Genomic DNA, 26,243 nt, shown 5'->3' on the forward strand with positions numbered 1-26,243 from the left:
ATAGCATAGTTGCTAACACATAGATTTTCTGACTGAGAACATGAACCAGTAGTATCCAAATATGGACAAATACAACTTTTTTTTTTCATTTTAAAATCTGCTTTCCAACCCACTGAGTCTCTTAATAACTTTTGTTACTGAGTATGTTTTTTCAGCAAGTTATCACTCTTGGTAATTTAGTCTCATATGACATTCTCATTGTAAGTTAGGGCCAGACAGACTGAGCTGCACTATTTTAAAAGCTTTGACACTGCTTTTCCACCCCTCCCAGAAGAGCTGTTGCCTTGTCAGATTAAAAAAAAGGTGGGGGGGGTTATCAATGGAAAGCTATGATTAATTGACCTGTGCTAGCCTTTTCTCCTTTTGTCACTGTTCAAGTTTAATGATCTACTTGTTTCAATATTTTTCCTGGGAACTGTGTTAAACTAGCTGACCTATAATCCTCCCTCAGCTAGTCCTTTTCCACTTTTGAGAAGTAGATGTTGAGTTTCAGGCCTCCAGAATCTCATCCAATCTCCTGATGTTTAGAAACAATGGCACCTTTCTAAGTATTCCAAAGTGAATTTCTTTAGGCCCTGTTGATTTGAACTTCCCCAGTTTTTCTAACTTTTTCCTACTAATTGATTTAGACCTTTGACCACCACTAATAAATGTATTAACTACCAAATCAGTTAGTTCTTAACACTAAATATTCTCATCTAGTGATCCACACATGACACTACCAATTATAGCATCAATGCACTAAGTTATCAGGGTGATATGACTACACTTGCAGACTGGGAACATGGGCAGAACCCAAGAAAATGACCTATAAAACACAATTCCTCACAACCTGAAAGGCACATGTGGGTCTACATCCAAAGTACACTCTAATGTGTCTGACAGCTTGAAGCAACTGAGGTCTGGCCATCCTGACACAACATCCATTCCCTCAAATCTGCACCACAACCTCACCCTCTGACTTCCACTTATCCAGATTGTGACGCTGTGTTATTAATGTAGGTTTTGCCATTTCTGTCTGCACAATGAATAGCTAACAAGTTTTTTTTCCACCCTGATAGCATGTATTTGAATTCTCCTATATAAATTCTGCAAGTCTGTAGAAAAGAGTAAGTCTACAATGTAGAAGGGAGGGCATGCCAGACGTGTAACTGGGTGCACATTCTGGTCTTCTGGGGAGAAAGCACTGGGTCAGGTGCAGCCTTGCAAGCAAGGGGAAGATGGCTCCAGCTTTGGAACAACCTCCCCTACTGCAAAGGTGACACCTGCAGATCACAGTCTGGGGGCACACAAAAAGGACTACAAAAGAAAGTGGGAGTTCCTAAGTTGCTAAGGCACATGGGGATTTTTAGCACTCAGGGAGAAAGCCTGGGTAAGCCTCAGGAACAGGAAAAACAGCAGCTTCTGAGGGAAGCAGATGGGTCCAACAGACTGCAGATAGAAATTATACATGGATAAATAAATTCTCTGCAAGAACACAGATGATTTTTTTTCAAATTCCTTTTTCATTTTTATGTTGTCTTAAAGTTATTCTAGGTTCCTTCTCTACCTTAAAAAGTAATTCTTTCAGGTACGGTGTAACAAAACACACCTTTTTTAGGGTTCTTATACATGTAGCCTTCTTCAGAGAATTTTAATGAAGGAGAATGCTTAAGCAGCACCAATTGAAAGTTCCTCTTGACTTGGCATCCCATTATTTACAGCAGCAACAGCTAGAACAGAACATGCCATTTCAAACACAAAGACCTGTCCTCCTGCTTGGTGCGGGTCAGGGTGCAAGTACACAAGCTGGTGCAACTCACAGGAGGAAATTTGCCAGCAGTACTCTCCCCTTCCTTCTGCTCTGACTCAAGGGAAAATATAAGCATTATGAAATGGAGAGCCTGTTCTCCTTCCAGGGGTGCTGCCTTCAGGGTTTGTTGGCATGTTCATGTTCCCACCACCTCCCTGTCTGAGTGGATCACAACCCCCATCTTTCCCCTCACAGCCTTTAACAGGCTAGAAAAGCATCAGCAAAGGTGTGGAAAAGAGACAGAATTTGGGTCACTTGGGACATTTGAAAAGGTCAGATAGGTAGATCTGTAGATAAGTAATTGATTTAGAACTAATTTCTTGGACAGATTTTTGACTGTAACTAAACATGATCACAAGACAACCTGCTTCAGTCTGCTGTCTTAGCTATGTTTTCATATCCATATGGCACTACATGGAGTGCCAGGATACCCTTCCTGAGTAGTATTTTAGGATAGTCAGAGCTGAACACCAAGCTAAAAGATTTGCCAGTGAAAACACAAAGCAGCTTAAGGTACTCTTGAGGGCTGAAGTATCTGTACACCACTGTGCTTATACAAACACATAGCTTATATATCTAAGAACATACACCATGATCAGAACAGCAGAAAACATTGCACTGAAAAGGCTTAATGAGCATACTGAAACCAACTGGATTTGGTTTGAAGCTTGGTAGGGATTTTGACCTTAAGCACAGTAAAGCATTCAATCTACACAGAGAGTACGTGGGAGTGATTGTAGCAGTAAGTAATCCAACAGCTGTATGTTAGGTGATTAATAAAGAAGGTTCATCTGGCAAACATGCAGCTGTAGTTCTGCATGAGACAGACATTCTCACAAATATTACTCTGCCTCCACCTACTCATATGTCCCTGCCCTGTAAAAAAGTGGTCACATTTTCCTTTCCATGTTGCTTTCCCCACATACAGCTGTCTCTTTTATTTCAGTCAGCATTCTCTTCCCCCTGTCTTCCATGGTTTTTCTACACTGTAATTTGCTATCTGCTTTTGCCCTTTCTGCACCTATTACACATCAAGTTGACAAGCAAATTCTTTGCAGGTTTTCTTCAAACCTCTGTTTGTCTTCTGGCTCTTCTGCTTCCTCCTAGCCCTGAGGCTTGATATACAAAACTTCAATGCCACAAAGTAGAACTGGCACAAGAGTTAAGGAGGAAGCAATACTGAATGTTTTCGTCTACTCTCTGTGCTTATTTGATAAAAATTCATTAAGCATAAGGTTTTACTACCTAGTATGAAAGAGAATCTTTGCAAGTATTTGTCTAAATTCCAGTCTAACCTCTTCACATGACAAGCTACATATTTTTATGTATTTTATATAAATGTATGTGTGTGTGTGCATGTCCGTGCGTATGTGTGTGTGTGAAAACACAAGAGCAGTAATGTTGGTTTGGCAGGAAGAATTTAAATGGAAATACTGTTAGAATTCTTGCTATGGAGACAGTATCCCATCTACATAATAAACATGCTTACACCCAATTCATCAACAATAAATCTAAGAGAAAATCACAGTAACTGAACAGGAAAACCATGCATTCATTGCTTCAGGCAACAAAACACAAATAAAACAGACTGAAGAGGAGGTTTACCACTTCATTTTGGTCTCAGGTAAAGCACCTACTGTGACCTGCTGACCTATAAAGTTTTTCCTAGTGCAGAAGGGACAGGAGAAGATCATGCTTCCTTAATCATGTTTAATAAAAATAAAAATAAATCAGATGTGGTTTTATGAAAAGGCAACTCTAATCTCAAAACTAAGAGTTATTATCCTCAAAGCATTTCAAAGGGCTCAAAAAAATCCTATGAGACAATGTATTAACACAGATTGAGCTCCATTCAATTTTCAGGCCTCAGGATGGGCAAGCATTGCAGGTGAATCTGTACAGTAAAATCTGGAAAAGTAATACACAAAACCTTCTGTCAGCTACATGTTCATGTATGATTGTCTGAAAGATCACACATATTATAGCATTTAATTCAACATGAAATCCCACCTTGACAGAGGTGTGTTCTAGAAATACAAAATAGAATATGTTTTTTTCTTCGAAATCCCAGTCTACCAAGAATAGACAGCTGGCTATGTTAATGTACTACCTATACCTTTATTATAAGATAAACTTTTCCAGTACTTTCTTAAGAATCTAAATTTTAGCTTCAGTTTCAGTCAGGGCTGGCAGTGGTTCAAAAAAGTTAGAAACTTCTTAAAGAATGATCTACAAATCACATAGTGATGATTTGTAATCACTATGTGCAATCGGGGTATTCCTCTAAAATCCATGATGTTCATCGTCTGCCTGTTTCTGCCAAAATACAGAACATTTGTTTTGAACACAGGTTTAAAACACATGTCTTTTTTGTAACATTTAACTTGCATACAAACAAAGCTAGTGGAGCAAAGCACTCACTTTATTGTGGGAGCATGCAATATAAATAACTATTTAGTGTCTCTCTGAAATATTACCAAACTGCTATATTCTGTTCTTTTACTGAGTACTATTTCAGTATAATGGAAATAAACAAATTTTTTTCTTACTAACCAATCCCACCCAAACCCACTGACATACCATAAAGGGATGAGAGTGCCTCAGCTGGCATTATTTCTTTTAATTTTTCCTTCCTTTGCAGATGCGCACTCTTTTCCTTATCTTCAAGATACAATGCAATTGAGTAGAGAAACTATCCCAATCTGCAACAACTTTATCTCAACCACTACTCACGTGGAAGGAGGAATTTGCAATCTGCACGTACCAAGATGAGTAAGTGCTAAGGCAGATACAGCACAGCTCAGTAGAGTATACAAAGTCTTGAAATAGAACATCAAGTATCGGATTGATGTCTATATTGCACTGACAGCAGACAACTATCAGTTTTTTGCATTCCTTTAATTCAAGACCACACAGAACTTTCCATCTGCTACTGTAGAGCAACTGACCACTGCCTGAAAATACTTTGGGAACCTTCTATTCACTTCTCCTAGTCCTAGCAGGACCCCTTTCATATTACTTTGCAATTTGCAAGCTGTCATTCAGTCTCATTATGGGCCACAGTAATACAACAGACTACAGCAAACTTCTGTGATGCTGCCAAGTGTGAGCAAAATAAACTCTTACCTTTACTATTGTCTTGTTTCTTTTTTAAACTTTCACCTACTTCAGTGGCTTTGCCCACATCTCAAATCATCAAACGTTTATGCGTGTATCAGATAAAGACCTCAAAACTTGCTACTTTATTGCCAGGAGAAGCAAAACTGTTTTTCTTCTATATTATTTTATCACTATTTGTAGATGTTTCAAACAATAGACTCAGAAGTATTAAGTCAGTGTGCACGGCCTTTGACTGAGCATTGTTTTTCATCACCATACAGATGGTAAAAGCATGGGTTTAACATTAGCTCAAATCACTCTATACTTCAAATACTTGACTCATATCTATAGAATATCAGAATAACTTGGGTTGGAAAAAACCTCTACGACCTTCAAGTCTGTTAACCTAGCACTGCCAAGTCCAACACTACAGCATGTGTCTCATCTACATGTCTTTTAAATATTTTCAGGGATGGTGCCTCCATCAATCCTGCTCCAGTGCTTAAAAACCCCTTCAGTGAAGAAATTTTTCCTACTATCTAATGTAAACCTCCTGTGGCACAACTTGAGGACTTTCCTTCTTGTCCTATCCTATTACCTGGGTAAAGAATCCAACTCCTACTTTGATACACCCTCCTATCAGGTAGTTGCAGGAGTGATAAAGTCCCCCCTGAGATTCCTTTATTCCAGGCTAAACATCCCCAGCTCTCTCAGCTGCTCTAGATCCATGCAGCAAGATCAACCGGTGATGCAAGTCAAAAAAATTCACTTAATGTTTACAGAAGCTGATGTTTCTCAAGTCCTCCCCTGCTCTCAACGAAAGACTTTATGCAGCAGGAGGCGTTTCCCACACGTGTTTTTGGGAACAGAGCTCTCCAGAAGGGCACAGCTGCCGGGGTGGCCGTACCTGTTTGACCTCAGCCTGCAGGTGCCGCAGCTGCACGCACTGCTCCAGGTGCTTGCGGTGCTGCTCAGCCGCCACGTCCAGCTCTTGCTGCTTCTCGTGCAGGAACTCCAGCAGGTCCTGCACACGAGTGGCCATGTCCACGTCTCTGTCACACAGCAGCTCCACACCTGCAGTGGGGATGGTCAGACAGGAATGACTCGCAAAGCTTCCGAGACAAACTGCTCTACACCTAATTTCCCAGTTCCTTCTCCAAGTTCAACCTAATTCTTGGAGGATTTGCTTACATGAGTATAGGGGTTTGCACTCTTAAGAAGTGCAAGGTGGGGGTGTCTTTAAAGTCTGATACTTACCCTATGCAATCATATACAGTGAAAAATATCAAATGAAGGGGCAGGGGCATAAGGAACAAAAAAGGAAGGCATTACTTGAAAGCTGACAATCTTTGCTTGACTGCATTGATCTGACCACCTACAGAACTAACGTTCCCTTATTTACTCCAATTTTACAGACATCCTGAGTGAAATCCCTTTCTCTAAAAACTAAACACCTTCAAGTGCTACCAACTCTGATTTTATGTGCCAGTATGTTCTTATGAACACCACTGAATGATTTGAGTAAAACACATGTCCCCAGTTTACAGTTAACTAGCATCCCTGTTATTTTCACACATCCCATGGAGAGACAACTGGATAATTCTTAGAAAGCCTGGAATAGTACAAAGGAGCCATCTTACCAGATGCCTGCACTTCATTGACATACTGCAGCAGATCCTGCCCTTGGTGTATGACATCAAAGGTCAAGTTATTCATGGTCAGGGCTTTGTCTGCATGATGCTGGAGCCTCTGTTCTGCTATTGTAAGATCTTCAGTGTCAAAGTCATTCATCTGCTGAGAGAGCTCATCATTCCAAGACTCAAGGTCTGAAATAATCTGGGGGGAAAAGGAAGACGACCATGTTCAATTACCCATTACACAACAGAAAACAGTTTATTTCCAATGTTGCACTGATGATTGAGGTAGGGAACTCAAGTTGCTCATTGTTGATTGACAGCACTGATAAAATTAGACATGGTTTGGACACAGGCTATCTAAGCATGGATTTTAGATTTTGGCAAACAATCCAAAAGAAGCCCTTTGAGAACCGCTACAGTTCTTCAACCATTGCATGCAACAGTATGGGTATGTGCCTCTGCCTTATTGAAGGTACTCCATCAACACTTTACTTGTGAAACAGAAGAAGTTAACATGTTTTTATCTCCCCTTTTAAAGGAAAATGTGGATCTGTAACAATTTTTTAATTCTTCAGAGTGCGTCAATAATAATTCACACATCAACAGCCAGCTGATCTTACAATTATGCCAATCTTGAGCCCTTTTCCAAGAAAGCCAGCTTTACCCTTCTGTTGGCAGGAAGCATCAGGCCACATGCACCTTTGAGTTCTGCCAGACAACTGAGAAGCACTTACCACAAAAGACTAGGTACTCAGTGAATCTAACAAAACAAAAAAGCATACTTTATTACAACATTACTGCAATGACAGAACTAAATTTGCTTGCTGACATTCTTCAGCTACACTTCAGTTTTCACATTTTAATTCTGGATTTTATTCTTCACTGCAGGATTTCCCAAGAAGCGTAGCTAAAAAAGTTTTTGGGTTTTTTAACACATGTATCACAACAGAAAATTCTCCTTGTCTGTCCACAAAAGTGTATTTTCCAAATTATACCGCAAAGCCTATCTGAAATATAAAATATTCCTTTTAATTAGGGTACAAAACTGGTTTTAAGGCTAACATGTAGTGCTTGCAATCCTCATTATCAAAGTGGGCTGAGTTCGTGCAGATTTGATGCATCAGTTACTTCTGAAAAGTCTAACACATTCATCCCTCAAGCCAATAATCAAATTTTTTCCAGAATTTTCAGCACAGTTTTAGCATCAACTACTGCAGTTCATTGGGAAAGCAAAATTATAGGTATCAAAAACCAAGTATGGCTTAGTTCCAGTGTTCTACAATTCCAGGAGTAGGGCAAACTCATGTGAATGGTGCTATATGAGAAGAAAGTACCTATTTATGCAGCAAGACACAACAAAAAGAGGACCTGACTTAATCGGCATTACCAATCAAGTGTCTAAGTGCATAAATATTTAACCAAAGTCATTTGTTGTCAGCAAAAGAAAGATGCCCCTACCCTTTTTCAAGTGGCTGTAATAGCTCCAAAGTTTAGAGAGACAGTTAAATGACAAGAGAAATTCCAGGAAAACAGGCCTTCTAGAAAAAAAAAGCAGAACTGGGGAGATGAGAAAAGCTAAATCATTTGTATAAAGTTTCTGCAGTTTGCTACAATCTCTCGTGAAGACTTTTTTCCATTCTGCTTGCATGATGCCATAAAAAATGGACACATCAAGCAATTAATATTAAAATTGTGGCACCAGCGAGTTACTTCCTGTTTTAAAGGTGTCCTGCAAAAAACTTCCACTTGAATCACTAAGTATTTGAGTTTTACATCATGTCACGATGGGAAATACCAAACAATTGAAGTAGCTATTTGCAATCCCTAAACCTACTCCGCTACCTCTGCTGAAGTGAAAACATGCAGAAACTCAAGTGCCAGGGGTAACACTGAAAACAGAAAAGTTGATAACCAAAGTATACAGGAAGATAGACAGGACAAGGCTTTTAGCCATTGCCTGAAGTTCCTTTCATCTTCCACGTGCTCTAAACATCACACAGTCTCTAAGCATTGAGAGTGGTTTTCCTCTAAACACACAAACCCAGGCTTCCCATCACACAAAATCGTTACCAAGTTCCCTTCATTTCCTTTTTATTTGGTCCATGCCCAACATGTCTCATCACCTTCCTCTGCTCTTCACTTTCCTTTAAGTGATCTGAAATTTTACAGAAACTTCAGGTTTTCCTGACAGTCCAGCCAGAGAAATTGCTTACTTTCAGCTACCTCTCTTTTCTGCTCTTGTGCATCTCAGCTCTGCTCTTCCCAGCTTCTCTCTGAAACTCTGTGTTCATTTATTATTAAGAGCAATGGAGGTCATCTAATGTTTGTTTTCTCATCCACTGCACTAGGGAAGTTCTAAGAAAACAGATTTACCATATTATTTTTATCCAGGTTAGTTAACAACATTCAAAAGTTACCCTGAAGAAATATCTGTAGTTGGACTCCGTCAAGCAGAAATCTGAGCATTAAAAAAGGTTGCAAAACTCCACTATTGAAACACCATCTTTCTAAACACCATCATACAAAGGATTAAGATTCAACATGGCACATTTATAACACCGTTCTAAAAGGAAAGCCAGTCCATCTCCCTTCAGAATAGATGATAAACTTATCTCTTTTACTAGGAATTTAAGTGGGAATAAAGTAAAAAACACAGTGAGCTCACAATATGGCACTGCTGTGGCTGTGTCAGTATTGCTATAATCCTGAAATAGACTGTAGTCACTAGCTCCTAAGATTCCTTTTACTTGATAGGAAAAACAACTAGTTTCAGGGGGTCAAAACTGTGTGTTGCCTCAACCAACAGGTTTCACTGATAATGCCTCCAAAGAACAGCCACAAACAGCCAGGAAGAATTATAGCTTTTCCCATGCTATTTCATAAAACCAACCCCATGTTTAGGATCACGGCACACATACTGTTTAAAGCAGTTTGAAACACTCTGAACAAGACCAATATATTTCCTTTGCCCTTCAAAAGATCAGGATGGCCGGCCACAATTCAAATAAATAATGTCAGCATGTTTCTACACTGATTCAAAAGCTAAGTAGTCAATGACCATCACAGAGAAGTTTCCTAACAAGGGCAGTAATCCTCATGTTTTATCATCAGTAATGAGGTGGTGCAAGGTGTTCTATTTCAGCCATTGCATCCATGGTGCAAATCTGAAGGCAGAGTTAATATAGAAATAGCATTCACTAAGCCCTCTCTGCCCACACTCTTCAGTGCTTCCTCTAAAGTTTTGCTTTACAGACAACACATTCAAAGCAAGCAGGCTCCCATTTTGCTTGTAAAGTTTTGTCAAGGCAATCAGCACTAAACAAACAGAACAAATGACTAATAGAATTCTAAAATAACTGAATCACAAATTCATACTGCTCTCAGGAAATGGACAACCCAGCATAAACACAGGCTAACAATTTACCATAGCATGTGTTCAAGAAGTTCCTGGTGCAGATTTTGAGCTCCCTGACATCATTACATTCTATTAAATGTAAAGGAAATGCTGACAGGAAACAAAGCAGGGTATAATATGGAAGGGATGCTTTCACACTGAGTGGGAAAGAAATAAAGAACCACAGGTCTCTTCTCACAAGTGTCTACCATTCATGGTACCAACTGAGTGCTCATCAAGACCCAGTAAATATTGTGTGTTTAGGAGAAAAAAAACAAAAAATGGGAAAATGGGAAAGGGAGAGGAGTTAGGTCTCCATGATACCCCAGCATTTTACATCCTCGTCTTTTCAGCAGTGTGATTTAACAGGCATCTTGTAAATACGGTCCAAAAATAGAGTTGAGATAAAGCTGTGAGCTGAAAAGTGTGTGGTATGCTCTGTGTAGAGCCCTGGCATGTAAGTTATAGACAGGGAAAAATGCTCAGACACAAATGAGACAAACACATTTCAGACTGTGTACTTTGCCAGCAGCGCTACCATCCCACTGGTTCACACACACCTTCCTCATGCTTCTAATCACACTAGCAAGGGAATCTTCACCTACATTATTTTGCTCATTCTTGCCTTTAGTTAATACAGGCATTTACAAAGGAGTCCTTCAAATAGCTCACCAACAATGACACTAAAAATCATGCTGAAGATAGAGAAGGTCAAGTTTATATGCAATGAGCCAAGGGGCAAAACAGAGGCAGTACTGCAGTTATACCCATTTCAGAAGAGCACGAGTATCTGAAAAGTTGTAGGACAAAAGAAGCAAAGTATTTTACCAGCAAAGAAACAAAGTATTTTATCAGGAAATTATAAGGAAAGAGTAAGGAGGAGAAGGGAATTAACCCTGTCTGCAAATCTCACCACTGTCCCCAGAAGAACAGCTGCATGGCTATAACCCTGCAGTGCTAGGGGAGCCCTTTGTCCCATTTTAGCCCGTGTAATTTTGCAAGCAGTAAGAGAAGCTAGAAACACTACTTGCCTTCGAGAAAAGCTATCCTCACAGGATGCTCCCCTGAATTAACTGCCCTACAGCCAAGTCTTAATGACTGGACCAGTCACAGAAATCCTGGAGGAAGCAGAAGGTCAAAACAAGGTCTGCAAATTCCTAACTGGCATCTGGCTCCTCCTCATTATCAAGTTACTTCAACTGAGCTTCTGCTTTCAAACAACTGACCTGGAACTAATCCCCACATTTTCTTCCTGGAAGTTTCCAAACAGACGTCTGTCTTCGGGGAGAGGGAAAAGAGAAGCGTGTTTTGCTGAGGAAGCAGTGAAGACGTGGTACAGAGAGAGCAAAACAATCTACATGTTGCTGAAGTCACTCTGCAGCCAGGGCCATTTTCTTCCTTGAAGGACTCTCCATCAATCAAAAAGAGGCATGATTTCTATTTCCAAGCCATACAGACAAACTATACCAACTCTTTCAACAAGCTAACTGGTGCTTTGCTTTATGTTGTATGTGGCAAAATGTGAAGCACACCAAGTGTCAGGTTTAGAAAAAGCAAGACCTGTCAAGTGTGTGCAGTTTTGGGCACTACAATATAAAAAGACACTAATCTTAGAGAGAATCCTAAGGAGGGCTACGAAGATGGTGAAGGGTTTGGAGGGGAAGCTGTATGAAGAGCAGCTGAGGTCACTTGGTCTGTTCAGCCTGGAGAAGAGGAGACTGAGGGGACATCTCATGGCAGTCTTCAACATCCTCATGAGGGGAAGTGGAAGGGCAGGTACCAACATCTTCACTCTCGTGACCAGTGACAGGACTCAAGGAAACAACATGAAGAAGCTAGAGGAGGTTTATGCAGGATATCAGGAAAAGGTTCTTCATCTAGAGGGTGGTTAGGCACTGGAACAGGCTCTCCACGGAAGTGGTCACAGCACTAAGCCTTACAGAGTTCAAGAAGCATTTGGGCAACACTTCCAGGCACATGGTGTGACTCTTGGGATGTCCTGTGCAGGGTCAAGAGTTGGACTTGATGACCTTTGTGGGTCCCTCCCAACTCAGTATATTCTACTCTGTGATTCTATGAAGTTAGGGTTTGCAGCTTTCTGATGCAAAATCCTGTGGGCATCACCAAGTAGCAGTACCAGAAGTACTCCTACCTATATAGATGCTGTCCTGAACTGAAAATTAGAACACATCTGCAAAGCAGGGCTCCTGCAACCAGCCTTTTGCTACTGTAGAATCCTGGCCTATGTAACCTACGACTGAGAGCAATCAACTTAATATGAACTTCACTCAAACCTTTATTCTAATTCTTCCATTAATTTTCTTGGTATGCACTGCCCCACACAGCTGCCATTCCTTCAAAAAAAGTGTTCCGAGAACATCTCACAGACATCAAGTACTGTTGATCACTCCTGCAAGGACTGTAAGCATATGTGAGATAGCTAGTCTCACATGATCAAAGAAGAAAAGCTACTTTCACATAGTCAAAGTAGAAAACTCTCTGCAGACCAGTGTGAATTGAAAAAATTGAAAAAATACCCCTTCTTAGTCTTCCTCTACAGCAGAGTTGTTATTACTGCACACACTCTCACTTCCTCTGTGGGTAAGGATCAAGGAACTGTGTCTGCCTATTTCTGCACCGCCCCTAACAGTGTGCTTAGCTAAACCAGACTTCAGCCATGACATCAAATCCTGATTTTCAGAAGGGGAAGAAACACCCAAACCAAAACACTAAAAACCCAGGATGCTATCACTAAAAACCTGAGAAGCTTTCTGCTGACTGCCTTTTTACCTTGACATTCATAACCAACAGTGGCAGCTTTTACTACACACAAGCAAAGGGACAAACTTATCATTTAACTCCTGGTTTTCAGAATTTTTGAGCTAAGTCGTTATACACTCAAACAAGATCATTTACCAATGAATAACCCTGAACCTTATAAGGCACCAACTTGTTTCAGTCATTGTGTACAGCACAAGTAATTTTATGAAGTCATATGAACTTAGCTGAAGTTTTGGTTTTTTTTTTAGCTTAGCAACTCTGCTTACTTAAGTTCCCTGTGGAGTTTCATGTCTGTTTGTGTACATGCTCCTGCACACAAACAGAAACTTTTCAACTGATAAGCTGTAATTCCTCTTCAAAGTTTTGCAGGGGTGAAGCACTACAACTGCTATTGAATTATTTTTGAAGGTGGAAAAGAATCTTATTTTTAAAAAATGACAGCCCATAGAACATTCTCAGTGATTAAGATAGAATTTCAAATACCACTTGCAGCTGCCAACTGAAAACTGCTGATTTGGTAAAGGAAGAGAAGAGGGTTGTTACTACAAAGCATCAGTTTAGAGGGTTTGTACAAAACCATCTTGCAAGTTCTGTTCATATTAACTGCAGGCATACTAGTTATATCAAGGTAGTTTGATACTCAAGCTAACCTTAGCGGATGAAGTGACTGATTCATTATGATTTTACCTAACATTTGCTTAAAGATGCACCAAGATCAATCAAAAAGCTCAGCTCTGCTGAGCACTGAGCTCTTCTGACACTTTCACACACAGGACAAAAGCCTCAGTTCAGGTAAGAATTAAGTCTATCAGCCATTTGATCCACATGCCAATGCAACTACACAATCTCAGCATAAACATTCCTAGACGAGAGGAGAAATGTGTGCAGTGAAGTCTGAGAGCAAACACTCACATCTATTGCATCTCTTTCAAATATGCGGAGCTGCAGAAACAGCTCCAGTTTGATCTTGCGTTCTTGGAAAAGCTCCTCCATCTGAGACTGGGCCTCATCCAGCTGCTGCAGGACAGTCTCTATATGGTTGATCGAGCTGTTATGGGGGGTCTTGTTACTAGAAATGGCAGAATCCCTATTGAAAGCAGAGAGAGAGAAGGGGGAAGGAAAAAGAGCATTATTGAAAAAAAAAAACCAATACAATTTTGACACTATATATATGACCACAAGATATAAGCCAGCTTCAGATGAAGTTGTTGCAAACCATATTGCATGAAAGTTAAGTCTGTACATCTCTGTAAATAAAAAGTCAAACTGTGTTCTAGTATTCAAAAAAAAAAACATTAGGAAATGAATTACCTTCATTTTTTGCCCAATTCAACATGTAAAGACTTCTATTTACAGGAAGGATAAAATTTAAAACCAGAGACAAATGCTGCCACTGTGAAAAGGAAGTAGCATATGATAACTATTTACTTTCCTGAATCTTCCTGGCAAGGAAAGAAAATCAAAATTAGTTCATTAAAAAAAATTATTTAATCTTTTACCTGAGTATAAAACCTGCAAATTCAGATTTGTTAATCTCCTGTAGGAAAGGAGACATGTACTAGAGCAGCTGGGAACCAAATTTATTTATTCAGTTCATTTTGGAATGAAATGGACCACAAACTTGGCTTTTACTACAATGAAGTTACTTGTCAGTATGCAAAATAAATTCAAGTGTCTCTTTATAAAAAGGCTGCTGCTCAGAACTCAAAATGCAGTGGAGCCCTGCATGTCAAGACTACAAAAACACATAACTGCTTCTATCAAAAAGGTAGCTTATGTCAACAAAATCTCCTTCTTGTGGCAGCAGTGTTTATAAGCTGAGCTTCCTGTAAACAGAGGTTTAGAGACCATCAGCACATCATGAGAGATCCCTGTAGTCCTAATATTTACAAGTTTTATTTATAGGTCATATCTTGCACTCATCATCTCTACCCTCAAAATAGAAAGAACCTCACAGAACATCAGATAAACACCAGGAGAGATTTAAATAAAAATTTGTCTTACCTTAGTTGCTGGATGAGATCTTCACCTTCTTTTATGACATTGACTGTAACCTGCAGAGTGGTCTGTTGCTGTTGACCAAAACGTTTAATCAGGTCTTGGACAGCCTCCACAGACTCAGCATAGACATCATCAAGAAGTTCTTTCTGCAGCTCTTCAAGCCACGTCCATAGCTAAGGGAAAGGGGAAAAAGCAAGAAACGTAAGCCCAAGGATCAGGCAGTCAACTATTCTGAATGCATCTCCATGGACAAGAGAAAACAGACTGAGGTGGCAGGAAGAAAGAGGATTTGTTTTTCTTCATAGAAAAATCCCATCCTCATATTAATGAAGACAAGCCTTTGTTTCAAAAAAGGTTTTTGCTTCTTGGAAATACCAGGAAAGCTTTATCCGTGTTGCTAAGTCACCCTTTCTTCCCCATTTTGCTTCTACAGAACTGAGCGTATCCGACTGAGCAGCACAGAGTTCACAGTGAGAATCCCATCTGCAGCTCTGCGCGAGAGTCCCTGGGAGAGAAATGCTATGGTAACACTCTCCGAGAGAAGGGAGGAAGGAAGGAAGGAAGGAAGGGAGATGTATTGTAGCCACCATCAAATTTGCACTGCTAGGCTGACACTGCACACAGACAACATAACACTTTTCAGTGGCGTTCAAAAAAAGGAAAAAGAAAGGGCATTTCAGAAAACAAAATACAGAGACAAATCAGATGTGAGAAGTTATTGTTCTATCGCAATGGTGTTTGCCCGCCTGACTTCAGTTTCACACTATTACAACAAAAATCCTCATAAGCAATTCTATCAGTTAATTCTACATTCTTCCTCCCTGCTTCCCATGTGCACATATCCCTGCTCAAAAATGCCCATGCACCATGGCTTACACAAAAATCCCTAGGTATTCGCTGGACAGGTATCACTGCTGGTCACGTGAAGAACCCTACAGTGTTCTTTTCCACAATATCATGATGGAAACTATTGCATCCTAGGCTCTTTGTAAAAGTCACTCATCAGCAAACCATTAGCCATCTATTGTGGAACTGAAAAAAAGCAGCAGGAGCACGGCAGTGTCCTGCAACACTCCCATGAGCAGCAACATCAGACTGGAACAGCTGCTCTTACAGGAAGCATTCAAACCCGGTCCCTCCTGTCTATTTTACCATCCCATCCCGAATGCTGCTATTCCAAGAACAAGAGTTTTTTATCCCAAAAGAGTAACTCTGATCCGATCAAAATTATTAAGGTCTTTTGACAACATTTTAATCTCTGCCTTTGAAAATTTTAGAGACATTTGAACCTAATTAAAAGGTTAACATTGTTAAAATACATAACTAAGCAATCAAAACTGGCTTAAATTCAAGAGAAAGAAACTTGAATGTTTTCTTTATTTCTTCGCTAAACATTTTCTAGAGAAATAGCCACTTCATGCTGTTGTTCGGATATGTATGTTTTGATCATAAAGGTTTCCTAACTAATACATTAAAATAGAAAACTCAGTGAACTATTCCAGGTCTTGATTAATTAGCTCCTTTGAAACTTTGTTTTAAAATCAGATGCCAGTTTTGGCACCTCATAGCTTTATATGCCTCCTGTAGGTTTTGAGTAAACCAAGCTATAGGCTAAGTTTTCACAACTGGGATCAACTAAAGTGATTTAACCAGACTCTTTTCTGTGAATCTACTACCCTCTCCTCCCCAAACCAGCACTGTGTGTTCATACACACTGTTATTCTGACTACTCATATGCTTCAAAGATAATGCTTGTCACAAACCTGAATGCAGCTCCACAGTTGTGAACACCACAGCACAGCAGTCTTTCTTATTAAAAGGACCAGAAATCAATAGAACTTTACAAGTGGGTCAGAAGCACTCGTCAACATTCATTCCAGCATAACCCAATGCAGCATCCAATTTTTTTTTCCAAATGTGTACTTTGGAATGCAACTTTAACTGGGAAATGAATGAAACTTAAGAGCAAGAAGCCGAAAAATACTGCCTGAAAATTTTACTCAATGCCCAGAGGACATGCATTTATTCCTCTCTTAGATTGTGAAGTTTATGCCTGAGACATAAATATAGGGCATCGAGTCAGAGACCTTCCAAATGAGCTGTAAAGTACAGCTTGCAACTGTGCAGATACAGACATTTGAGAGCAACACAGCTGTGCTGCAAGCAATGTGCTTGCTGCTGGCTGGAAGACACTGCTGGCTCTACATGCTTACATACACTCCATGCTTACTGTGCTGCCTACAAAAGGCCAAACTTACACAGATATTTACTACAGAGAAACTGGGATTAAATAATTTTGAGTTTCTCAGACTGTATCAAGTTTGCCCCCTGGGTCCCTTAGAAGTATCTGTACTGCAGCTCAAGACAGGTCTGAGAGCCGCTTCAATTTTCAACAACATGCCTTCTGCAGCTGAGCTGTGTCCGACCTCTACAAGGAACACACCTCACCTCTTCATTTCTTATTTTTCATGTACACTTCAGCCACTTCTATAACTGGATGGGGATCTGGCAGAAGCAACAAAACCTACAAGCGCTGGACCAGTGAGGTACTGTGCATGTGAATAATTCCCTCAGAGCTCATCCTGGATGCTGGAGACCAAGCCAACAGAGGGCATGCAGACTTTTCCCTCTGCACAGCCAGCTCAAGGCAACACTACCTGACTCAAGCAGAAGGACATGGGCACCAGCACAACCAAGTGTGACACTGACTGGCTTAGTGCCTGGTCAGCATGGCATCACTGTAAATGTGTATCTGGCCCCAAGGTACCAAAGGGCTCAAAAATGAGTTGTGTTTGCCTAGCCCATGAGCTGCATTGTGCACTGCTTGGGAAGCAAAAACATTTTATGAAAAGTGCAGAAAGAGAAGGAGAGTAATTAGTATGCATTACTTGCCTGGCTGTGATTCATATGCTGTTGAAAGTGGAACAAGTTAAGCCATTGAAGTGACTAAACAGCTCTGTGACAATTCCATAGCAGAAGTTACTCTAATACATTGCCAAATAAACGTTTTACATTTATGCACCAAGTTTCTTCACAAAAATCTTTCCCTCAAAATGATCTATGTGTTTATAAACAAAAGTTATGATAAAGCCACCACAGATGAATAAAACTGTCAGGTTACTAAAGCTGGATAGAAATTCACGCAGTGTACTGAGAGAAGCTTAATTCTTAATGGGTGGCAGTAGCCAGCTGGCTTCTCTGCAGCTTTCAAACCAGAATGAACCCTGGAAATTACATAAATTACCTTGTTTTCAGATACAAAATTAAGGTTGAAAACTGTACAAGGTTGCACAGCAAAGCAAAAAGAAAGCAAACAGTTTACAGCAGGGGGTGAACAGAGACTAGAGCTTACCCATACATGTTCAGCAGTGCAGAATTACAGATTTTACAGTGCAATGACTTTCTGAAGTAACACATTATTCCATAAAAGAGAGCTTGGCAACAAAAATCCAGTGGGGAAAAAACCACAAACTCATCTTTAAAAAACTATTAACTTTCTCTCAGTGTGAACTTTTGAGCAACTTCCAGTCATGTTTTTTTCTGTTCTTTGTAAAAGAAGTAGCATGAAGATCCCTAAACAAACCATCAAATCCTCTGATCTCAGTAAGAACTTTATCCAGCGGCAAGACAGCTCTAACATACGGTGAGAAAAACTGCATACAAAACTCAATCCAGACACAGAAGGAGGTTCTTCTCTTTTCATCTGCTCTTTGCATCTTATCAGAATTAAAATTAGAGAGGGAAATAAAATTCTGAATCCCTGACAGGCAAATGTTTCACTCAGCAGATTTTTTTTCTTGATCTAAATATAGCACAGACTAAGAAACATCTGCTTGAGTGAGCCTGCATCCTGTAGTACCTCTTTCCTAAGTTCTTGGGAGCATGCCATTAGTCACTGAGATGGTATTATTTCAATTGTCTACAACATCCTGGAAGTTTCAGTGTTTCCATCATGGGCCTCTATCCATTTAAGTCCCATCTCTGCAATCTCCTGAAAGACTGCAGTTAAATTAGACCCTACTGTATTTTGCGGAATATGAACAGAGAACAATTGTTTTTGAGTAAATGCTTCACCCAAGAGCACAGAGTTATTTATTAGGGTAAAATATCCATCATGCTCTTTCACAAGTTATTTTTTCATTTTTATAACACTGGTTTTTGGATATGCAGTCTGCCTTTTCAGCAGGCTCAGGCAAAGAAAGGCACGCAGTTTCTGCATGTAAAAACTGCAAATTCCTCTTTCTGCCCCTGTCCCCCAGCACAGTGCTGCAGTATGTGCATTACCACAGGCGGTTGCTGAAGGACCTATTATTTGTACAGGGCCAGATGTTGCAATGGTGCTCCCTAACAAGTATGTCTGGGCATAGGAAGGGGCTAGTGTGTGTATGTCTGCCTGAAAGCTTTGGCTTGGAGGATATGCAGTGCACAAAAAATGTGTCTTTTTAAAAACAAAAACCTTAAGATGTTAAACACCATGGGGGTTTGTCTTCCAGGGCCTTTAGGGCCTTTCAGTGGCATTTAAGATGTTAAATGCCTGCATTTTTTTTCATTAGATATAATTATCTTTAAAAGCGTCGAACACCCCTATCTATCCTATAGTTATAAAGGAATTAATTTCTGATTCAGAATAAATTCATCCTTGCAGCAAAACCAAGTTTCCCACATGTTCATAAAATTATATCAACTACTACTACCCTGTTAACATTTGCCCTATTTCTTAACTGAACAAGAGAAAAATGTCTATACATAGCTTAATAGAGCATCAAGGCCTACTTCTGCCTTACTTTTGTCAAGCACCCTGTGCTATTTCAGTAACACTGGGACTTACATTTCATCCTTTTTCCAAGCAAAGAAGCTACCAGTATTAAAAAACTCAAGAGAGAAAAAGCTGTGCTGGCAAATTGAATTCCTGTCCTACCAGCAGTAAGCCACTACACATTTGAGTGTGCAGCCACTGAGAATTTTAAATCAGAAATGAGAAACAGTGTCCTCCACAACTCTCACAAGATGAGCAGCATATCAAAATACTGACTAGAATGCACTTCATATCTTTTACCAGACCCGTTACATTGATCACTGCTGTGCTATAATGACACAGTAAAAGTATTAGAGATGCATGAGCCAAATAGATAAAGCCTTTACACTTAGATGGGGGCATCCAAGAGATGCTCTGCTGCTGAAAACAGCCTGCAGAGGAGTAAGCAGCCTTTTTTGTGACATCCAAATTTAACCTGTAGACCACCAACACAGAAAGATCAAATACCAGGAGGGACATGCAACCAAAGGAGCAGGGCTGTCATCTCAGGGTCTACCTCAAGACAAAATTAATGCAAGGCTGTGCTATGGGCACCCTCCCATATTGGGCAATGCAGGGCAAAGTGTATTTCCAGCAGTGAGTTGTGAGACAAAGCAAGACTATTATCAATAAGCTTTTCTGAATCAAAGGCACATGCCTCATAGATAGATGTGAATGAATGGGCAGCACTGTGGCCAGAGCCAGACCTCCTCTGCCTTCCCTTGCACTGGCACCCTCAAAAGGATGCCACCTTCCTTCCAAAGCCTGCATAGACCACTATTTCATTATTTTGGTAATGATGGCTTTGTATCTGCAAACCTAGCCAATTCCACTTCCCTTCTTCTTGTTTCAACCCCAGTCTATTCTGGAGCAAAGTTTAGTTTGAGTAAGATGAAAAAAGTAGACTCATGTCTTCTAGTAACACCACTAAGCATACTGTGTTCACATAAAAAGTGCTCTGAGCTATTTTATAATCAACTTGTCAGAATACACACAAAAGGTTATATGCAAAAAAACAACAGGCTCTTAAGAGATCATTCTCTTCCACATACAGTCAGCCTGATCTGCATTCCCACACTTGACTCCAGCTAGGAAAATATCTGTTGCTCTACTTTGGCACTACAACAAACACCTGGCTTGGACAGGATTTCAGTCTTCCCACTCACAGATGCTGAGGGAGCCATTTTGGAGAGAGCGTGTGTGCACGTGTACGTCTGTGTATGGAAGAATTTGAACTCACACCAAAATGCTGTTCTTCTCTAGTCTGTGACACACTTCACAGCAGAGACTATTGAGACTCCTGCTTCTGTGTTCTGCACACAACCTTTTATGGTAACTGCTTATTTGTTACTGCTATCTTTAAGTGTTATCTTTTACCTCTGCAATTTTTTTCTCACCTCATCCCTTGCCATCTTATAAAATGCCCAAAGGCACAAAAGCCATAAAGGTTCCACTGTCTTGCAATGGTCTGTTTCAGGTGTTTAGTTGTATCACACTCATCCCTCAAGCCTCAGGAATCTGTCAAGACATAGTACTTCCAATGCAAAGATCCTGACAGGGATATTTATGATCCCAAACACTTTTAAAGCTTGTCGGTGCACAGCTTAACTTCAGTATATCACTTCACTGAAGAGTCTGGCTTATAGATTGAAATTTCTCACTGCATGCACGGGAGCCAAAAATCAATATTCACAACCTTACAATTTTAAAACTAGTAATAAGATAGCAGCATGTGATCACAATTTACAAATAGCAAGCAACTGATTTTCTTAGATCACCACTAAGCAAAATGAGTGATACCATTACATAACACTGTACTTCTGTCATTTCTGAATAGCTCCTTTTTCTCCCCAGTGAAAAATGTTGTGTGTTGAAATTAGTCTGTGAGGAGTCTGAGAACTTATATAGTGGGATTTTGATATTTGTAAGCCACAGGGAGCTCTACCAGCTTGTAACTACCTCACTACAAAACTTCTGGAAAGGCTAAAGACAGACAATATTTTCCATGCGCATCACAACAGGCTGCTGCACACATAGCACACAGCTGCTCTGTGCATACGGACAGCAAAAATCTGTTACTTTCAGGAAGAGCTTTTTGTGGCAAACACACTGTTAAAGCAGAAACTGTGCTGATTTACTCAGCATGAACAGAGTGGGAGTACTGGGCAGTCACTGAAGGGTTGCTGCTTCCTAGAGAAGAGGAGAAAAATTGCAAGCAAATTCTGCATCAGGTATAAAGGTTATGTAAATCTACAGGGGAGAAGTGGTAATGGAATACTCTCATCCAAATGAGAAGCATTCATTCAATGTGAAGCATTTCTGGGGGAAAAGAATAAAACATACTGAAACAGCTTACTTCAAAGAAATCAAGGGATTGGAAGGATACTAGAGCCAGATTTCAAAGTCTCAAATAGCCAACAACTCAGACAAACAGCTTTTCTAAGCTCTGCAGCTCCCTCCAAACTGTCACACACAAACAGAAATTTACCTCTTCATGTCTATGTTTTTTACCAGAAAAATATGAAAAAAAGATACTAGAGACAGAATTTACCCTGAGTATTTCAAGGGCAAAACACATTGGTGGTGTTTTGCTTTGTTTGGGCTTTTTTGTGTTTTGGGGGTTGACTGGTTGGTGGTTGGGCTTTTTGGTGCTCTTTTTAAGGTATTTTTTTATTTAACAACTAACGCATCTCCTTCTGGTTCAACAACTAACCTATTACCCTACTGCTAGAACTCCTCTCTTCACTAGCTACGAGTGCACATTAATTCCTTCACAATGCAGCAAAATGGTTGTGCTGCTTACAGGTATGCACTAATTTATTCAGTGACTTCCCACATCCTGCAGGAGGAACACAATTCTCCTGCCAATAAGCACGGATGGCTTTCAGGTTAGGGCATTTTTATCTTCTATCTGCTTTGTGATGCCTTCTCACCACTCCATACGCATGTTTGATAACAAACAACATGCTCTTGAAAATAGATCAGAATACAGAAAGTACAGGAGAGCTTTGAGCTTGCTCTTTCTTTGCACCTGAACCAAGGACTAGTCTACTAAGTATGAACCAACTGCCTCACTCCCTCATCTGTATTTTTAAGTAGATTGCAAACATATAAAAATACAGCCTTCACAAATAGGTACTATTAAAATTTTTCTTTCCATTGCTAGGTATAAAGGTCATTCATATCACAAAACCAAAAAAAAAAAAAAATCAACATCAGCCACTATAGTACTTTCCCCCTAAAGTCTGGACTGCAAACAGGCTTTCATAGTAACAGCTGTGTGTGCTTACAGACTCAAAATAATAGCCTTTTTCCCAAAGAAACAAATCAAAATACAGAATATCTATTTTTTTTCTTTTCAATAAAACATTATTATCTAGGGGAGCAGTGGCAATGTGCCAGCACATCTGGATCAGCCTCCCAGAATTATTCAACAGTGACTCACATATCAGTCTGCCTTTCAGGATTTTTTTCATTTTTGAAAGCAAATCCTTTTACACTCTTGGTCTTTCACCACTACAACCAACTGTATTTTATTTAAACACCATTCCAGCTGTTGTTTTTAATGCTAAGAGAAATAGGTAATGAAGAAATATATATGAAAAAAAAGAACACATTTCAGCAGCTGACTGTTCCTGTACTTCATAACATATAAGGAGCAGTACTATTTGCTTGAGAAAGTGAAACAAAAAAGCTGCCCCCTAAAAACAGTTTATGAAACAGCATTTATATTTTGTTTGAACAAGCAGTGTCGTGTGAGAGCATTGGCAAGGAACCATCCAGCAGAAAACTGATGGGGGAGCTATGTACTCATGTCTAAAGCTAAAAAGTAATTAAGTCCTGACCTCCTTCAAAGACCAATGGCCTTGTGCTTTTGTTTCAAGTGCAAAGCAGATGTTTCACTTACAAAAAACTCCCACTCTTATCCTCTAGGAGGTTTTGCTGAAGAAGCTACTTTGAATACTATACTTTGCCACTGAACAGACCATTTCACAATGTACAATGTGAGGAAGGAAGGCACACTGGAACATGCTGTGATCCAGAAGCTTTTCATATTTTCACTGAGCTTGAAGAGTGAGGAGATTTAACATGAGCTCAAAACAGAAACCAAGTAACCTAAGATTGTCAAAAACCAAAACACCTTGCTGAAGCCTGTTCTACCTTCTCCCATGAGTTTATAAATTCACGTTCTGTGTTTTGAATTGGAGCAAAAAAGCTCATCTAACTGAAAATTAGTGTGGCAGAACCTTCTTTTTCCTGGTGGCCTTGGAAGAAAACTAAAAATTGCAAACATGAGGCAAATCATAGTCATTATCAGATAAGATCTTTGGGTTGCAAAGAACTGTCAATATACCAGATAAAAATGTGTGTGCAAAACAGAGAAATAAAAGTCTCTCTGGGCAACAAGGTTGCCTCAAGTAGCCTTGTACTTCTGCCACACGTTTTGGTCTCCTGAACCATGTCTGTCCAATCATGGGTCTGGTAAGTCAGACAACAGGAGAGCTGGTTGGATAAAAAAACCAAAAGCGCACAGTATCTCCCTCCACAATGCTGACTTTTAGCTGTACCAGTTCCCTGATAAAACCCTTCTCCCTTCCCTGTGACTGACAAGCATGTGTACTTGTGCAATGAAGGAGGTAAAAGCTGCTTCTGAAAGTAAAAAATCAAAATAAAATCAAACTTTAAAAATACTTAAGCAGAACCACACGCTACCCCAGCCCACAGTCCCCAGTGAATTACAAACCAAAACTCATCATACAACAGAGGTTTTCATGGTATCCTATGGCAAAGTTCTAACAATGAAAGCAACATTGGATAATACTGGGTTTAGGACTTGAAGTTATCATCACAATTAGTGGAAGTTTTACCTCTTTAACGTGAGTGTGAAAGGACACAGACATGTCCAGCAGGATCTTGCGCTGCTCCACTCGCCTGACGAAATCCTGTATCCGGTCTTCGAGCTGATGGGCAGCTTGATAAATTTCCTCTGGGTCACACTCCCCAGTCTGAGCAAGCTGCTCTGCTGCTTCTAGGAGCTTATCTGCATTCGTATATGTGTTCTGGAGAGAAATAAGTTAGTTTCACAGGATTAAATGAAAGAAAAGTCAGTCAGTGCATTTTAAAGCCACTCCACTAATAAAAACAAAATTACAAAAAAGCTCTTGGAATGTACCTGTCTTTCTTCTTTTCTTAAAGGCAGCACAATATAATCTTACTAAAGATTTTGTTACATTTCTATATAATTTTCCACTAAACTGTGAATATATTCCTCAGCTCCTTATTTATATCTATTCAAATGTCTCCTCAACACAAAACTTGGAATTAGTATTTTATATACACATCTAGAATAAAGATCAGCCTAAATGCCTAATCCACTACATGCCAACTGCCCTACTTCAATTCTGGAAAAATCACTACAGTCAAGGACAGAAGACTTTTCAAATGTGCACTACTAGAGCTGAAGAAATTCGAACTCCTGGTAGAGACACTTAACATCAAGTCCACACATCCAGCAGGAAGGTGGAAAGTGACCAAGCACAGAAAGAGAACATTTCTCTCCATCCTTAAAGAAGTCAGGCATCCAAAATTCATGCATCAAGTGTATCATGATTTGTGAAAAAGAAGCAGCATAGGAAGATTTAGAAGTGAGCTATGGCCAAGTGTCCTAGTGGAATAGTGTCCCAATACATCCTAGGATTAACAAATGCAGATCAGAAGGCCTATAAGAGACTTGAGACTAAGCAGAAAACAACAGAAGAAGTCTGGTCTCTGATGAGCTAGGAGTCCCATGGTGCAGAGAAGAGACAGGTGTTTAACAACTCTTAAAGCTCTGCATTTGCAGCCTGCCTCAGTATCTTTCTTGTTATTGAGTCCAAACTTTTGTTATACTTTGGGTGCTCTTTTTGAGCCAAATCTTGGGTTCTCATGTTTTAGAATGGTTCTCAATTCTCTCATCAAAGAAGGTTAAAAGGATGTTAACCACTGAAGAAAAAAAAACTGAAGCCAAGTCTAGACTACAGAAGCTTTGCTGATGTCACACCATTAAGTCTTCTGATAGGTTTGCACTACAGACTGAAAAAAGAAGAAAGCATTCCTGACAATATAAACAACACCCTTTCCTTCTCCTTTCTGCCCTTCCATATTCTCCCAACCTCAATTACATCAGGTAAAAACAATCCTTGCTAAGAGAAATTAAGTCTATGCAAACGTGCTTTTCTTTGCCATAAATATAGTATCACACCTCTAATTAACATTATAATATCCACAAAAATTAAATCCAAGTCCAGCCCTAAAACTGAACTAAAGGGCAGGAAATAAGAGCTCTCCCCCAGGGTATCAAGGAAAATTACCGGACAAGCCCAGGACAGATTACATGACTCAGTGAAGCTTTCACATATTTGGGGGGAGCTCCCACTTAATTTATTATGATCTATTTATGCAAGGAATTAAATCCACGCTGTTCCTTGACTTTGACTATGTAACTCTCAGCCCTTCCTTAACTTTCAGCTTTTTAGTTGCACGGAGAGATAGAGAACTCCTTCTTGGTTTCCCTGGGAAAGCCTGCAGAGACAAACACGAGCTTATCCTATTCAGTGGGGAGCAGGCTGCTCCATGCCCCAGAGCACTGTCTCAGGCCACGCTGGCCCTGAACACACTCTGAGCTGTGCTTGGGTGTTCTGCCTTCCGTGGCTGCAGCTCACATGTGTTCGGGGGCAAGGCCAGAGAGCCTCAAGGCACTCCTCA

General features: G+C 40.0%; 1 protein-coding gene across 2 annotated transcripts in view; it reads right to left on the minus strand.

Annotated features, from left to right (window-relative positions):
• Window positions 1–26,243, minus strand: part of TRIO (trio Rho guanine nucleotide exchange factor) — a 244,284-nt gene that overhangs the window by 107,205 nt on the left and 110,836 nt on the right. For both annotated transcript variants that reach the window (XM_030965172.1, XM_030965182.1), the window contains exons 11-15: window positions 24,368–24,559; window positions 14,708–14,877; window positions 13,616–13,790; window positions 6,532–6,727; window positions 5,799–5,965 (exon numbers count right to left, since the gene is read on the minus strand). In XM_030965172.1, the coding sequence (XP_030821032.1) occupies window positions 5,799–5,965; window positions 6,532–6,727; window positions 13,616–13,790; window positions 14,708–14,877; window positions 24,368–24,559 (900 nt within the window). The remainder of the gene's footprint in view (window positions 1–5,798; window positions 5,966–6,531; window positions 6,728–13,615; window positions 13,791–14,707; window positions 14,878–24,367; window positions 24,560–26,243) is intronic.

The sequence above is a fragment of the Camarhynchus parvulus genome, chromosome 2, assembly GCF_901933205.1.
Source record: "Camarhynchus parvulus chromosome 2, STF_HiC, whole genome shotgun sequence".
Taxonomy (NCBI): domain Eukaryota; kingdom Metazoa; phylum Chordata; class Aves; order Passeriformes; family Thraupidae; genus Camarhynchus; species Camarhynchus parvulus.